Source organism: Babylonia areolata, chromosome 6 (assembly GCF_041734735.1).
Source record: "Babylonia areolata isolate BAREFJ2019XMU chromosome 6, ASM4173473v1, whole genome shotgun sequence".
Classification (NCBI taxonomy): Eukaryota; Metazoa; Mollusca; class Gastropoda; order Neogastropoda; family Buccinidae; genus Babylonia; species Babylonia areolata.
In genome coordinates, this window is record NC_134881.1 from 43000218 (window position 1) to 43015606 (window position 15389).

Below are 15389 nucleotides of genomic sequence, written 5' to 3' on the forward strand. Positions count from 1 at the left end.
GTTTCCAATACAGAGGACAGATACAATGGAAGAGACTTGTCAAAATGTTTGAAGGCGAGTGTTGCTAATTTATAGTGAATACGGGACTCTATTGGAAGCCAGTGCAACCGATTCAGCAGAGGTGTAACATGATCAGATTTCTTTTTGGCGAGAACCAGTCGTGCAGCATTGTTCTGGATTTTCTGTAATCTGTTGATGAGGAAGATGGTAAACCTGCAAGAGTGGAATTGCAGTTATCCAGTCTGGACAGGACAAATGAGGAAACCAACTGAGCCATATTTTTCTCTGTTAAGCCATATTTTTCTCTGTTATTACAATGTGATAAATGGTCCTTTTAACTAACCCCTTGATGTTGACTAAAGTCATCTATGACGGTGACATATCTGGTTGACCAAAGTCACCTAAGGTGCCGAAAAAGCTTAGCAAAGGATGTGTCCAAGCAAGAGAACAGCAACACCCACTCACCAGTCGTAGTTTCTGACGAAGGTCTTGGCGCTGTGTGACACAAGCAGGACGGTCATCACGGAGTACAGGATGAACCGCAGATACCTGAAGGACACAGCACACACCGTCATTACAGCCAGATACAGTTCCAGTTTCAAGGTGGACTGATCCATATAATTTTTCTTTTTCTTTTCAAAGGAGCAGATACGCACAAACCTACAGCACTGGTCCGGGCCTGTAGAGCCTGCCATGGGTAATTCATTAAACATTATCCTAAAACAAAATAAGGCAAATACAATAAACAAAAAAGACAAACAAAACAAACCCTTACGTCCTCTTCATCCAGCAAAATCCTAGAAAATACTATATAGCCATTCCTCTCATTTCACGTTATCTTTATTTATGTCTGATGTAAATGCAGATCAGCAGGATAGCCGACAGATGCGTCTAAGGTTTATGATCATGCCATGCCAACGACCGATCAATCTGAAGCATAATAATGTTTGTGATCACTCTCCTATAGTGATTCCCGCCCCCTTGACATCGGCAGACAGCCTGGCTCCACTGCAACTTCTTGTCTTGTCTTCCCTTTCACCCCTCCCTGCCACCCCCAAAAACCCTCCATCATCACCCTTCCCCTCCCCACAACACCCCCAGGACCCCCAGGTCCTACATGGACTCACTTTTTGCTGTCACAGAGGACGTCGAATCCCAGAGCCACCAGCAGACAGAAGCCCAGACTGGGGGTGTACAGGATGCGCTCCGCCACCACGAACCCCACCGGGAAAAACAGGTTGGAGGCCGGCAGGAACGGCAACACTATCAGCGCCAGACTCTGTGACATAGTGATAATAATGATGGTGATGACGATGATGATGATGATGATGGTGATGATGATGATGATGATGATGATGATGATGACGATGATAATGATAATGATGATGATGAACCCCACAGGGAAAAACAGGTTGGAGGCCGGCAGGAACGGCAACACTATCAGCGCCAGACTCTGAGACATAGTGATAAAAATGATGGTGATGATGACAACGATGATGATGATGATGATGGTGATGATGATGATGATGGTGATGACGATGATAATGATGATGATGATGATGATGAACCCCACAGGGAAAAACAGGTTGGAGGCCGGCAGGAACGGCAACACTATCAGCGCCAGACTCTGTGACATAGTGATGATGATGATGACGATGATGGTGATGATGATAATGATGATGGTGATGATGACAACGATGATGGTGATGATGATGGTGATGGTGATGATGATGATGATTCTGGTGATGATGATGATGATTATTGTGATGATGATGGTAATGATAACGCCCTCAGGGAAAAACAGGTTGGAGGCCGGCAGGAATGGCAAAACTATCAGCGCCAGACTCTCTGACATAATGAGAATAATGACAGAATTTACAGATGCACACAACATGTCTTAAAAAACTGTTTAAAGAAGAAAAAAAAAAAGCTCCGTTTCCTTTCTTTTATCAGCTACTTCATTAAACTGAATGTCATAGTTTGTTTCACTAAAGTTCATTACACAAAAGTTCATTACCGTGAAGGTCGTAACACTGAAGTTCATTATGCTGAAGTTGATTACACTGAAGACTGCCAGTCATACACACCAGTCATCATCTTTGATGGAACACAGGATTCGTCCAATCAATCAAAAAAAAAAAAAAAAAGACAGTAGATATCAAATTATAATAAACATACAAATAAAATCCAGGGGCGCAATGACATATCTTGGCATTCACGTGGAAAAAAAAAAAACAAATTAAAAAAACAAAAAGAAAAGAAAAACAACAGGGAGGATGTGCAGCCCGCTTTTGTGGCAGACTTTCTATCGCTTGCAGCGCCAGAAGTAGGTCATATGATGAAAAAGAAGGCAACCAACCCACCACTGTAACTGGCTTTTTGCACTGCTTTTGTTCCGACAACTTTCCGGCAGAGTTTAAAAATGGGATCAGTTGGAATATGTAATGGCAGATATATGACAAGAAACGTGCTCAAAGTAAACATAAAAGGCTAAAGCAAATAATGGGCGCAATTCTAAAACCAAATATACCTTGTAAACTTGCAAAAATAGTCACTGAAAATGTTCAAAATCCTTTCTTCAAAACAGCAATTTCCACAAATCAAATTTCAGCCTTTCAGTGACTTGGAAAAAAATGAAAATGGAGACGTGCATGCGCACGATGCGGTTCTCGCTAAAAAATAACCGGGGAGTCCCGACGAAAATCCAACAACGAAAGTGGGCCTGCACTCCTTTCCTAATATCTAAGAAACCCTCCACACCCCACCCCACCATAATGATGGCGCGGGATCGCTGCGACTGCTCCGACAGGGCGAAGATGGCCAGACGGCCCACGACGGCATAGAAGGCCAGAGTGGCCAGGTTGCGGGGGTCGGCCAGGGATGTGATGAGGGGCACGGTGCCCATCGTCCAATCACAGCACAGCCCCATGGGGTTGAGGAGGAGCCAGGCGTTGATGGACAGCAGGTAGTTGAAGGTCAGCTGACGGGCCGGGGAGGGCGACACTGACGCCGGGTTGTCAAACCTGAAATATACACATCGTGTCAAGGATGAAACACTTTCAGTTACACTTTCAGTTTCTCAAGGAGGCGCCACTTGGTTTGGACAAATCCATATACACTACACCACATCTGCTAGGCAGATACCTGACCAGCAGCATAACCCAATGTGCTTGTCAGGCCTTGAGTGCGTGCTTATATATGTGTGTACCTATCAGAGTGGAGGCCAAAAGAAGCGCTTCAAAGACACTCTGAAAGCTTCTTTGAAGGCCTTCAACATCAGCCACGACACGTGGGAGCTGAATGCAATGGACAGACCAAAGTGGCGTTCAGCTCTCCACAAAGGCGCCAAATCCTGTGGGGCCAACAGAATTGCTGCAGCAGAGCAATGCAGACTGGCCAGGAAAAGCAGTGCCAGCAAGTCCCCGACAGCCGCCACCATCCCCTTTCCACACTGCATCAGAACCTTCCGGGTGTGGATTGGCCTGACCAGTCATCTGCGCACCCACAGAGCCCAACCCACCCACCCCCAGGATGACTAGATGGTCCTCTTCGATCCTGACGGACGAACCACACACACCTATCAGAGTGGATTTCTTTTTATATAATTTGGCCAGAGGACAACACTCTCGTTGCCATGGGTTCTTTTTCAGTGCGCCAAGTGCATACTGCACACGGGACATCTGTTTATCGTCTCATCTGAAAGACTAGACCATCAGTTTGATTTTCCAGCCAAACTTGGGAGAAAGGGCAAGAGGAGGATTCGAACCCACACCCTCATGGACTCTCTGTACTGGCAGCTGAGCGTCTTAACCATTCTGCCACCTTCCTCCAAGGACTAAACAGCTGGCGTAATGAAGAAAAGCGACACGTTCAAAATAAAGTCACGCTCACTCTCACACCAATGACTATTATTTCAATAATGCAAACAAACTGAAGAATTATCATTTTGAAAAATAATATCAAGATGTCCGCATTTCCAATAACACACAAAACCCAGTTAACAATCTCCTGAGTTGTTATTATATGATGTCCACACAGGAATTATGCAACACTTATGACATAACAAAATAAACATGATTCAATGTAAATAAAAGTGATTTTATTGCTGACAATATGAAAGGGGATTCATATACGGACTAGGATTCCATATACGGACTAGGATTCCATTAACAGATGAGGATTCCATATACAGATCAAGATTTCACACACCTGGATTCTATACACGGACTGGGATTCTATATACAGACTGCGATTCTATACATATAACTGGATTCCATATACAGACTGGGAATTCATATGCAGACTGGGATTCCATATACGAACTGGGATTTTATGTACAGACCAGGATTTCATACACACATTGTGATTTCAAATGACTGGGATTTCATATGTGAACCAAGACTTTATGTATAGACCGGGATTTGACATACAGGCCAGGATTAGATATATGGACCAGGATTACACATACAGACTGGGATTTTCACTCACCCCTCCACCAGACCTTGACTGGTGGTCTGGGAGCTAGTATTTCAGATGAGATGATAAACTAAGGCCCAGTTTGCTTCATACACTTCAAATCAAACAACGGTGCTTGAAGCCTCACCGACCACTACAGTCCATCATACACTTAGTGCATGCAACAAAAGAGCCCATGGCGACAAAACTGTTGCCTCTGACTGAATTCTGTGGGAAAATGAACTTGGACAGTAAAATAGTTACACCTGCAGACAGGAAAAAAAAAAAAAATTTTAAATGTGTGGTACTGCACTGTGAAGACACACTTTCCGATGGGAGGAGCTAGACGTATTTGTATTTCTTTTTATCACAGGGAGAGCGCGTCGCTATACTACAGCGCCACCCAATTTTTTTTTTTCTGCATGCAGTTTTATTTATTTTTTCTATCGAAGTGCATTTTTTGACAGAATTTTGCCAGGAACAACCCTTTTGTTGCCATGGGTTCTTTTACGTGCGCTAAGTGCATGCTGCACACGGGACCTCGGTTTATCGTCTCATCCGAATGACTAGCGTCCAGACCACCACTCAAGGTCTAGTGGAGGGGGAGAAAATATCGGCGGCTGAGCCCGTGGTTCGAACCAGCGCGCTCAGATTCTCTCGCTTCCTAGGCGGATGTGTTACCTCTAGGCCATCACTCCACGTGATGGACAGCAAGGAGAGAAAGGTTTATGTCCCACTGACATGTCATTGCAGTGCTCTGAGATGTCTGAAAGTACTATACAGATGTCGCAATAGTATTTTTTGCTACTACCAGTAGTAGTAGCAGTAGCAGTTACAACAGCGTTGTCATCATCATGCTTGTTATTATCATTACTACAATTGCCATCATATCATTATCATTCATTAATTAATCATTGTTCTTAAATAAATATTATAAAATAATCATAAATATCATCATCATCACTAAACACTGTAGTCCCTCTCTTGGTGAAGACATATAACTGGGTGCTCATGGTGGTGATGATGATGATGATAATGATGATATCATCATCATCATCATCATCACCACCTCCACCACCACCACCACCATCACCACCACCACAACCACCACCACCATCATCATCATCATCAACACCACCACCATCATCATCATCATCATCACCACCACCATCACCACCACCACCACCACCACCATCACCACCACCACCACCATCACCACCACCACCACAACCACCATCATCAACACCACCACCATCATCATCATCACCACCACCACCATCACCACCACCACCACCATCATCACCATCATCACCACTACCACCACTACCACCACCATCATCATCATCATCATCACCACCACCACCACCATCATCATCAACACCACCACCACCATCATCATCATCACCACCACCACCATCATCACCACTACCACCACCACCACCATCATCATCAACACCACCACTACCACCACCACCATCATCATCACCACTACCACCACCACCACCATCATCACTACCACCACCACCATCACCATCATCACCACCACCACTACCACCATCACCACCACCACCACCATCATCACCACCACCATCATCACTACCACCACCACCACCATCATCACCACCACCACCACCACCACCACAATCATCATCACGACCACCACCACCACCACCATCATCATCGTTATCATCACCACATCATCATCACCACCATCACCACCAGCATCATCACCACCAGCATCATCATCACCACCACCACCACCACAACCATCGTCATCACCACCACCATCACCACCACCACCACCATCATCACCACCACCACCACCATCATCATCATCATCACCACCACCACCACCATCCTCACCACCATTATCACCACCACCAACATCATCACCACCACCATCATTATCACCACCACCACCATCACCACCACCACCACCACCATCGTCATCACCACCACCACCATCATCACCTCCATCACCACCACCACCACCATCACCACAACCACCACCATCATCATCATCAACACCACCACCATCATCATCATCATCATCACCACCACCATCACCACCACCACCACCACCACCATCATCAACACCACCACCATCATCATCATCACCACCACCACCACCACCATCACCACCACCACCATCATCACCATCATCACCACTACCACCACCACCATCATCATCATCATCATCACCACCACCACCACCATCATCATCAACACCACCACCACCACCATCATCACCACCACCACCATCATCACCACTACCACCACCACCACCATCATCATCAACACCACCACTACCACCACCACCACCATACATCACCACCACCACCACCACCACCATCATCATCACACCACCATCACCACATCACCACCATCATCATCATCATCACCACCACCACTCCCACCACCACCACCACCACCATCATCACCACCACCACTACCACTCATCACCACCACCACCACCATCATCACCACCACCACCATCATCACTACCACCACCACCACCACCATCACCATCACCACCATCATCATCGTTATCATCACCACATCATCATCACCACCATCACCACCACCATCGTCACCACCACCACCAGCATCATCACCACCACCACCACCACCATCATCACCACCACCACCGCCACCACCATCATCACATCATCACCACCACCACTACCACCATCATCATCACCACCACCACTACCACCAACATCATCACCACCACCACCATCACCACCACCACCACCACCCACCATCGTCATCACCACCACCACCATCATCACCTCCATCACCACCACCACCACCATAATCATCATCAACAACACCACCGCCACCACCATCACCACCACCATCATCATCACCACCACCACCATCATCATCAACACCACCACCATCACCACCACCACCACTACCATCATCATCACCACCACCACCACCATCATCATCATCACCACCACCACCACCACCGTCACCACCACCACCACCATTATCACCACCACCACCATCATCATCAACACCACCACCATCACCACCACCACCACTACCATCATCATCACCACCACCACCACCATCACCACCATCATCATCACCACCACCACCACCACCGTCACCACCACCACCACCATTATCACCACCACCACCACAACCATCGTCATCACCACCACCACCATCATCACCACCACCCTCATCCTCATCACCACCACCACCACCACCATCATCATCATCATCATCACCACCACCACAACCATCGTCATCACCACCACCACCACCACCACGATCACAAAACACAGCAGTGCCTCCCTCACTTGGTGAAAACGGGCAGCTGGGCGCCCATGATCTTGATGCGTGCAAAGAGCAGGAAGAGCGTGGAGAACACCAGGAAGCCGGCTCGCACGATGGACGTCTTCAGCCAGCCGGGGAACCGGGGCTTGCCCTGCACCAGCCCCGTCACGATCGACAGCAGCTCTGGAAACGTCGCCTGAAGCACAGTTTGTTTTCATTCAGTTTCGGTTTCAGTTTCAAGGCGGTGTCGGTCAGAAGTGTGTGGACTGATCCACGTTTACACAACACAACAGATGAAGAATGTTTGTTTATGTTCTGTTTTATTACAAAAAAAAAAAAAAAAAAAAAAAAGAGGAAGAAAATTTTCTATCTAAAATTACGTTTAAGTAACATACTTACCGTGACCCACTAGTGCAGACTCCGGCAGGGGTCTGACATTCCTGTCCTGTGCAAACTACTATCCGCCTATGCGGAGAAAACGAAAGTAGCTACGGCTGATAACCTCCCGGAAGTAGGTAACCTCCCCTTTGCCCCCCTGACTAGTGCCCTCTTTTTCTGGCAGCCATCATGACCCCTGTTCCTGTGCTCTTCATACGGCTAAGTTTTTTTTCCCGTATTTTCTGTCTGTCTGTCAATTCTCTGGCGTTCTTGTTTTTTTTGTCAAATTATGTCTCCAACCAAAAAATGAAACACTGGTCAGGCCTTGAAGTACATATATAAAACATTATAATAAAATGCAATAAACTATATACACAAGTAAATAAATAACTAAAACAGAATATAAAATTCTGCAATGAACTAAATACACGAATAAGTAAATAAATAAAATAAAAAAACAGAATAAAAATTAAAGACACATGGAAAGGTAACTAATCAAAAGAAAGCACAATGGAGCACTTGAGATACTTCACAGAGGCTCTCAAATTTGGATTCCATACAACAGTTAACCCTTTCAGAGCCAAGCTTATTTCTTGCTCGGTGACAACTATTTGCTAAGTGGATGCTTTAGTCATGGTGGGTAATGATTAAAAAAATTTCTAGCACGTAAACTACAAAAAAAAAGAAAAAAAAAAAGATATACAGCCTATACCATTCTGAAATAAAAATGAATACACTATCCAATCATGACAATTTCACATGAATCGAACAATTTTGCAATAGGAAAATTCCTACAATGAGGCAGACATGTTAATTTGTTAATTTACTGAATTTGCTGGCATGATATGTGTTGTGTGTGTGTGTGTACATGCGCCCATGTATGTGTGCAAGCGTGCGTGTGTGTGTGTGTGTGTGTGTGTGTGTGTGTGTGTGTGTAGGTGTGTGTGTGTGCATTTTACTTATATATACGATTTATTTGCTAGATACTCTTATTTGCTGGATGTTCTTATTAAAAAAAAAAAATGTTCACAGTGTTGTGCAATACCTTTTTGTCTTAATGCAGTGTACATGTATGTGTATGTGTGTGTGTGTGTGTGTGGGGGGGGGGGGGGGGTGAGTGTGTGCGCGCGTGCGTGTGTGTGTGTGTGTGTGTGTGTGCATTTTACATAAATGCACGATTTATTCGCTGGATGTTTTTATTCGTTTACATTGTTGTACAATACCTTATTGTCTTAACATAAATTCAAATTTCAAATTCAATTCAGTTTCAAATAATATTTTTGTTTCTTCCGTACTGAGCATAAGAGATTAAAAAAAAAAAAAAGCATGATTATGCATCATCAGTACCCTCTGAGCGACGAAGACCTCGTAGACACAGCACACAGCGATGACTGTGATTCCCTGCTCCTTGCACAACATGGCCACTGTCACCAGGGCAACCGTCAACACCAAGGAACGCCATACTGCACGCACAGTCACCATATATGGTATTCAGAAAATGCAAAACATACACACACTGACGCTTACCAAACCAAATGCTTTTTTTTCCTAGTCTAATGATAATATAATCAATGATGAACAGACTCATGTGCATATCAATCAAATCAAGTCAATATCTTCTTCTTCTTCTTTCGTGGGCTGCAACTCCCACATTCACTCTTATGTACATGAGTAGGCTTTTATGTGTATGACCGTTTTTACCCCGCCATGTATGCAGCCATACTCCATTTTCGGGGGTGTGCATGCTGGGTATAATCTTGTTTCCATAACCCACCGGACACTGACATGGATTAAAGGATCTTTACCTGTGTATCTGATCTTCTACTTCTGTGTACACACGAATGCGGTTCAGGCACAAGCAGGTCTGCACATATGTAGACCTGGGAGACTGAAAAAATCTCCACCCTTTACCCACCAGGCAATGTTACGGAGATTCGAACCTGGGACCCTCAGACTGATAGTCCAACGCTTTAACCACTCTGCTACTGCGCCCGTCAAGTCAATATATTATCAAAGCATGTTGCTTAGAGCCCAGGTAACAGCAAAGGGGCCATTTCAGTGCTGATTACCCATCAGTTTATAAATTCAGTCAAAGACAAACCAAAATAATGTTAAACAGTTGATCGAAACAACAGTACCAAAAAAAAAAGAAAAAAAAGAAGAAGACCAGTTAACCAACGTATATGTCCAAGTCTACATAAAAATTTTAAACCAAGTTAAATGTATAATAATTTTTTTTAAAAATCCAACATATTCCAGAAAAGGAAATTTTCTATCTCAAATTACGTTTAAATAACATACTTACCGTGACCCACTAGTGCAGACTCCGGCAGGGGTCTGACATTCCTGTCCTGTGCAAACTACTATCCGCCTATGCGGAGAAAACGAAAGTAGCTACGGCTGATAACCTCCCGGAAGTAGGTAACCTCCCCTTTGCCCCCCTGACTAGCGCCCACTTTTTCCGGCAGCCATTATGACTCCTGTTCCTGTGCTCTTCACACGGCTAAGTTTTTTTGTATTTTCTGTCTGTCTGTCGTGTGTAAGCTTACATAAATAAATAAATAATAATTATAATATAAAAAAGGTAGTAATAATAATAATAAAAATACTACTAATAAAAATACTACTACTAATAAATAAATAAATAAGTATCTATTATTTATTCACCTTTTTTTTTTTCTCAAGGCCTGACTAAGCGCATTGGGTTACGCTGCTGGTCAGGTATCTGCTTGGCAGATGTGGTGTAGTGTATATGGATTTGTCCGAACGCAGTGACGCCTCCTTGAGCTACTGAAACTGAAACTGTCGTGTGTAATTAAATGTACATTTTACAGTGTGTGTGTGTGTGTGTGTGTGTGTGTGTGTTTAAAAAAAAAAATTTTACAAAAAACAACCCCAACCCAAAATGGAAGTGACTGGTCCTCACCTATTGGTGTTCTGTATCCAGTGCACCTGGAGTAGGTGAGAAACGCTGCCAGGAAAAAGATGGATGACAAACTCTCCGCGCGCCCAACCACGCCTGTTACCTGGGAGACAAACACCAATCTCACAGTAAATAAACACGAAAAGATCATAAATATCAATATAATCAAACAGAAACACAAATAAACGACAAGATACCATGTCACAAAAAAAAAAAAAAGATAACGATAATACTTAAAATACTCAAAATGATTACGATCATGATGATAGTAACGAGGACACTGCTACTACTTTAACTACTTAAAACGATACTAATAATAAAACATTATCATAGGGCTATTACTATAGCGCACACGCTTCAGACTTAAGATGGTTGATCTTGACCATAGAGCTGAGTCCCATTCTTTTCACACATGTGTCAGAGTATGGCTAAAATGTCATGGCCAACACTGCAAGTGTCTGCACTTCTCAGGACTGGCTGACATCAAGGTATACTATAAAAACAAGGATTGACATATTGATCATCATACATCGTCAGGAATATTCCCAATCTGAACTGTGCATCCTGGTCATCGTGTGTGTGTGTGTGTGTGTGTGTGTGTGTGTGTATGCATGCATATGCGTGTGTGTGTAGGGGAGGGTAGGGGCGGGTGTGTTTGTGTGTGTGTGAGAAGTGTGTATGAGAAGTGTGTATATGTTTATTTGTAGTATGCATGCACTGTGTGTGTGTGTGTGTGTGTGTGTGTGTGTGTGTGTAGTAAGTGTGTGTGTACTGTGTGTATGTATGTGTGTGTGTGAGTAGTGTGTGTGCGTGAGTAGTGTGTGTGTGTGCGTGTTATGTGTGTGTGAAGTGTGTATGAGAAGTGTGTATATGTTTATTTGTAGTATGTATGCAGTATGTATGCAGTGTGTGTGTGTGTGTGTGTGTGTGGTGTGTGTGCAAGTGTGTGTGTACTGTGTGTGCATGTGTAGCGCATGTGTGTTGTGCATGTGTGTGTAGTGTGTGTACTGTGTGTGTGTGTGTGTGTGCGTGTGCGTGTGCACGCATGTAGTGTGTGTGTGTGTGTGTAGTGTGTGTGTGTGTGTGTGTGTGCAGTAAGTGTGTGTGCACTGTGTGTGTGTGTGTGTGTGTGTGTGTGTGTGTGTGTGTGTTTGTCTGCATGTGTAGTGTGTATGAGAGAGAAGAATGTTTGTAGAGTGTAGCATGTATGTGCGTGTGAGTGTGTTTGCGTGTGCACATATAGGTGCATGCATGTGTGAGAAGTATGTATTGATGATGGTGTGCTGACACACTATAATAGATATGTATATATATATACGCACAGCCTCAGTGTGTACAGGATGCACGGCAAACAGCAGGGCCGCCAGGAAGCTGGTCCTCTCCTTGACGAACATGCCGCATACCCTGCAACACAACACACCCCACATCTTCACCGTCACCCCTGCCCTAAGGTTGCTCCTTATTTCTCTCTTGGCTGCCTTCTGTTATCTTGTATCTATCGTTCAGCATGTACTGCACTTTTAGTTTCTTCTTGTTCTTCTTATGCCTTCGTTCCCACGTCCACTCACAGTGTCGTACACATGGGCTTTTACATGTATATCCGTTTTTAACCACTGTACTCTTCCACATACACATTCTCACTACCCCCACCTCCTCCCACCCTAATACAAACACCTTGTCTCAAGGGTTTCTCCTTCATGCACCCTTTCCCACAACCTCTCCCACGAACACAGGCAAACACACAATAAACACTCATATGTACCACACATACACACTACACACACACACATACACACAAGAACTAACAAGCTTCTTCCTCACTGACACACACACATACAAATGCATACACACACACTCACAGACACAAACGCATGCACACGTACACTCACACGCAAACACACGCACACTTACACACAAACACACGCACACACACACAAACACATGCACACACACACTTACACACAAATACACGCACACACACACATAAACACACACACAAACACACACATACCCCCCCCTCCTGCCGCCCCCCCCCCCCCCCCCCCACACACACACACCCAACTCACTTCATGAACAGCACACAGACGACAGCGTGAAGGATGACGTTCACCAGGTGGTACGACATGGGCTCCAGCTGACTCAGCATGTAGTTGAACCGGAACGTCAGCACGCACAGCGGCCGGTACGACTTGTGGCTTTTTTCCTGAACAACACGGTTTCAGTTTCTCAAGGAGGCGTCACTGTGTTTGGACCAATCCATATATGCTACACCACATCTGCTGGGCAGATGCCTGACGGCAGCATAACCCAACGCACTTGTCAGGCATTGAGTGCGTGCTTATATATTTGTGTACCTATCAGAGCGGATTTCTTTTTACACAATTCTGCCAGAGGGCAATACTCTCGTTGCCATGGGTTCTTTTTCAGTGCACCAAGTGCGTGCTACACACGAGACCTCGGTTTATCGTCTCATCCGAAAGACTAGATGCTCAGTTTGATTTTCCAGTCAAACTTGGGAGAAAGGGCGAGAGTGGGATTTGAACCCACACCCTCATGGACTCTCTGTGTTGGCAGCTGAGCATCTTAACCATTTTGCCACCTTTCTCCTTAATGTGAACAACACAACAAACAATAAGACTATAAGATGGTTGACTTTTTCTCTGGGGAAGGTGGTAGAATGGTTAAGACGCTTATCTGCTAATACAGTGTTCGAGAGGGGGTGTGTTCGAATCCTGGTCTCGCCCTTTCTCTCAACTTTGATTGATTGATTGATGTGGATACTTAAATAGCACCTATTCTCGGTCACAGACCAAGCTCTAAGCGCTTTACATACACGGGGACATTTGCACCACAGGCTGCCTACCTGGGTAGAGCCGACTGATGGCTGCCACTGGGCGCTCATCATTCGTTTCCTGTGTCATTCAATCAGATTTCAGACGCACACGCACACACACTCAGACAGATATGCAACATTTTACGTGTATGACCGTTTTTATTTATTTACCCCGCCATGTAGGCAGCCATACTCCGTTTTCGGGGGTGTGCATGCTGGGTATATTCTTGTTTCCATAACCCTCCGAACGCTGACATGGATTACAGGATCTTTAACGTGTGTATTTGATCTTCTGCGTGTGCATACACACGAAGGGGGTTCAGGCACTAGCAGGTCTGCACATATGTTGACTTGGGAGATCGGAAAAATCTCCTCCCTTTACCCACCAGGTGCACCGAGATTCGAACCCAGGACCCTCAGATTGAAAGTCCAGCACTTTAACCATTTGGTCATTGCACCCGACTGAAAACTCAAACTGAGTGTCTGATCATTTGGATGAGATGATAAAACTGAAATCCCTTGTGCAGTATACACTCGGCCCACTGAAAAAGAACCCATGGCAACTTCAGTGTTGTCCTCTGTCAAAACTGTGAAGAAGAAATCTGCTCTGATAGGTACACAGATATATATGGCACTGGGCTGTGCTGCTGTCTGGCATCTGCCCAGCAGGTGTGGTGAAGCGTGTTTTGGTTTGTCCAAATACAGTGACACTTCCTTTGAAACTCAACAGTACCGTACATATTGAATAACGGCTGAATGTGAAATAAGCAGTTGCCTTTACTCCTCTGCCTTCATGACAACAACAACAACAACAACAAAAAAGGTTTGACCTGTGTGACTCTCTTCCTGAACAATGAAAGGTCTAATTTATCTTTCTGCCTTCATGGGCTACAACTCCCATGTTCCCTAGCACACAAGTACAAAAGTTGACCGGAGGAAGCGAAGGAAGTGGAGGAGGCGGCGGGCTGGCGTTGTTGAGAGGGCCAGAAATAGAGGGCCCAGAGTGTCCACGAATCGATTGTGATTGCGCCTTAATTTTAGCCCGATCTCCCAATCGAACCATATAATTATGTGACCTGGTTCAAGACAAAATTTGACAAAAAACAATAACGCCAGAGAATCGACAGACAGACAGAAAATACGAAAAAACTTAGCCGTATGGAGAGCACAGGAACAGGAGTCATAATGGCTGCCGGAAAAAGAGGGCACTAGCCAGCGGGACAAAGGGGAGGTTACCTACTTCCGGGAGGTTATCGGCTGTAGTTACGTTTTCTCCGCATAGGCGGATAGTAGTTTGCACAGGACAGGAATGTCAGACCCCTGCCGGAGTCTGCACTAGTTGGGTCATGGTTAAGTATGTGTAATTAAATGGGGTTTTACATGTTTTCACCCCGCCATGAAGGCATTCATATTGTGGACAGCATTGTGAGTATATTTGTATTCCTGCAATCTACTGAACACTGATATGGGATGGACTGTGGGATCTTCAACAAGCACATTCGATGTTCA

At 44.9% G+C, this 15389-nt stretch overlaps 1 protein-coding gene across 1 annotated transcript in view; it reads right to left on the reverse strand.

Annotated features, from left to right (window-relative positions):
- Positions 1-15389, reverse strand: part of LOC143283411 (protein O-mannosyl-transferase TMTC3-like) — a 50532-nt gene that overhangs the window by 30254 nt on the left and 4889 nt on the right. Inside the window, exons 3-10 of the mRNA XM_076589632.1 lie at positions 13114-13250; positions 12370-12451; positions 11051-11150; positions 9472-9587; positions 7770-7942; positions 2771-3023; positions 1128-1279; positions 466-549 (exon numbers count right to left, since the gene is read on the reverse strand). Coding sequence (XP_076445747.1) covers positions 466-549; positions 1128-1279; positions 2771-3023; positions 7770-7942; positions 9472-9587; positions 11051-11150; positions 12370-12451; positions 13114-13250 — 1097 coding nt within the window. The remainder of the gene's footprint in view (positions 1-465; positions 550-1127; positions 1280-2770; positions 3024-7769; positions 7943-9471; positions 9588-11050; positions 11151-12369; positions 12452-13113; positions 13251-15389) is intronic.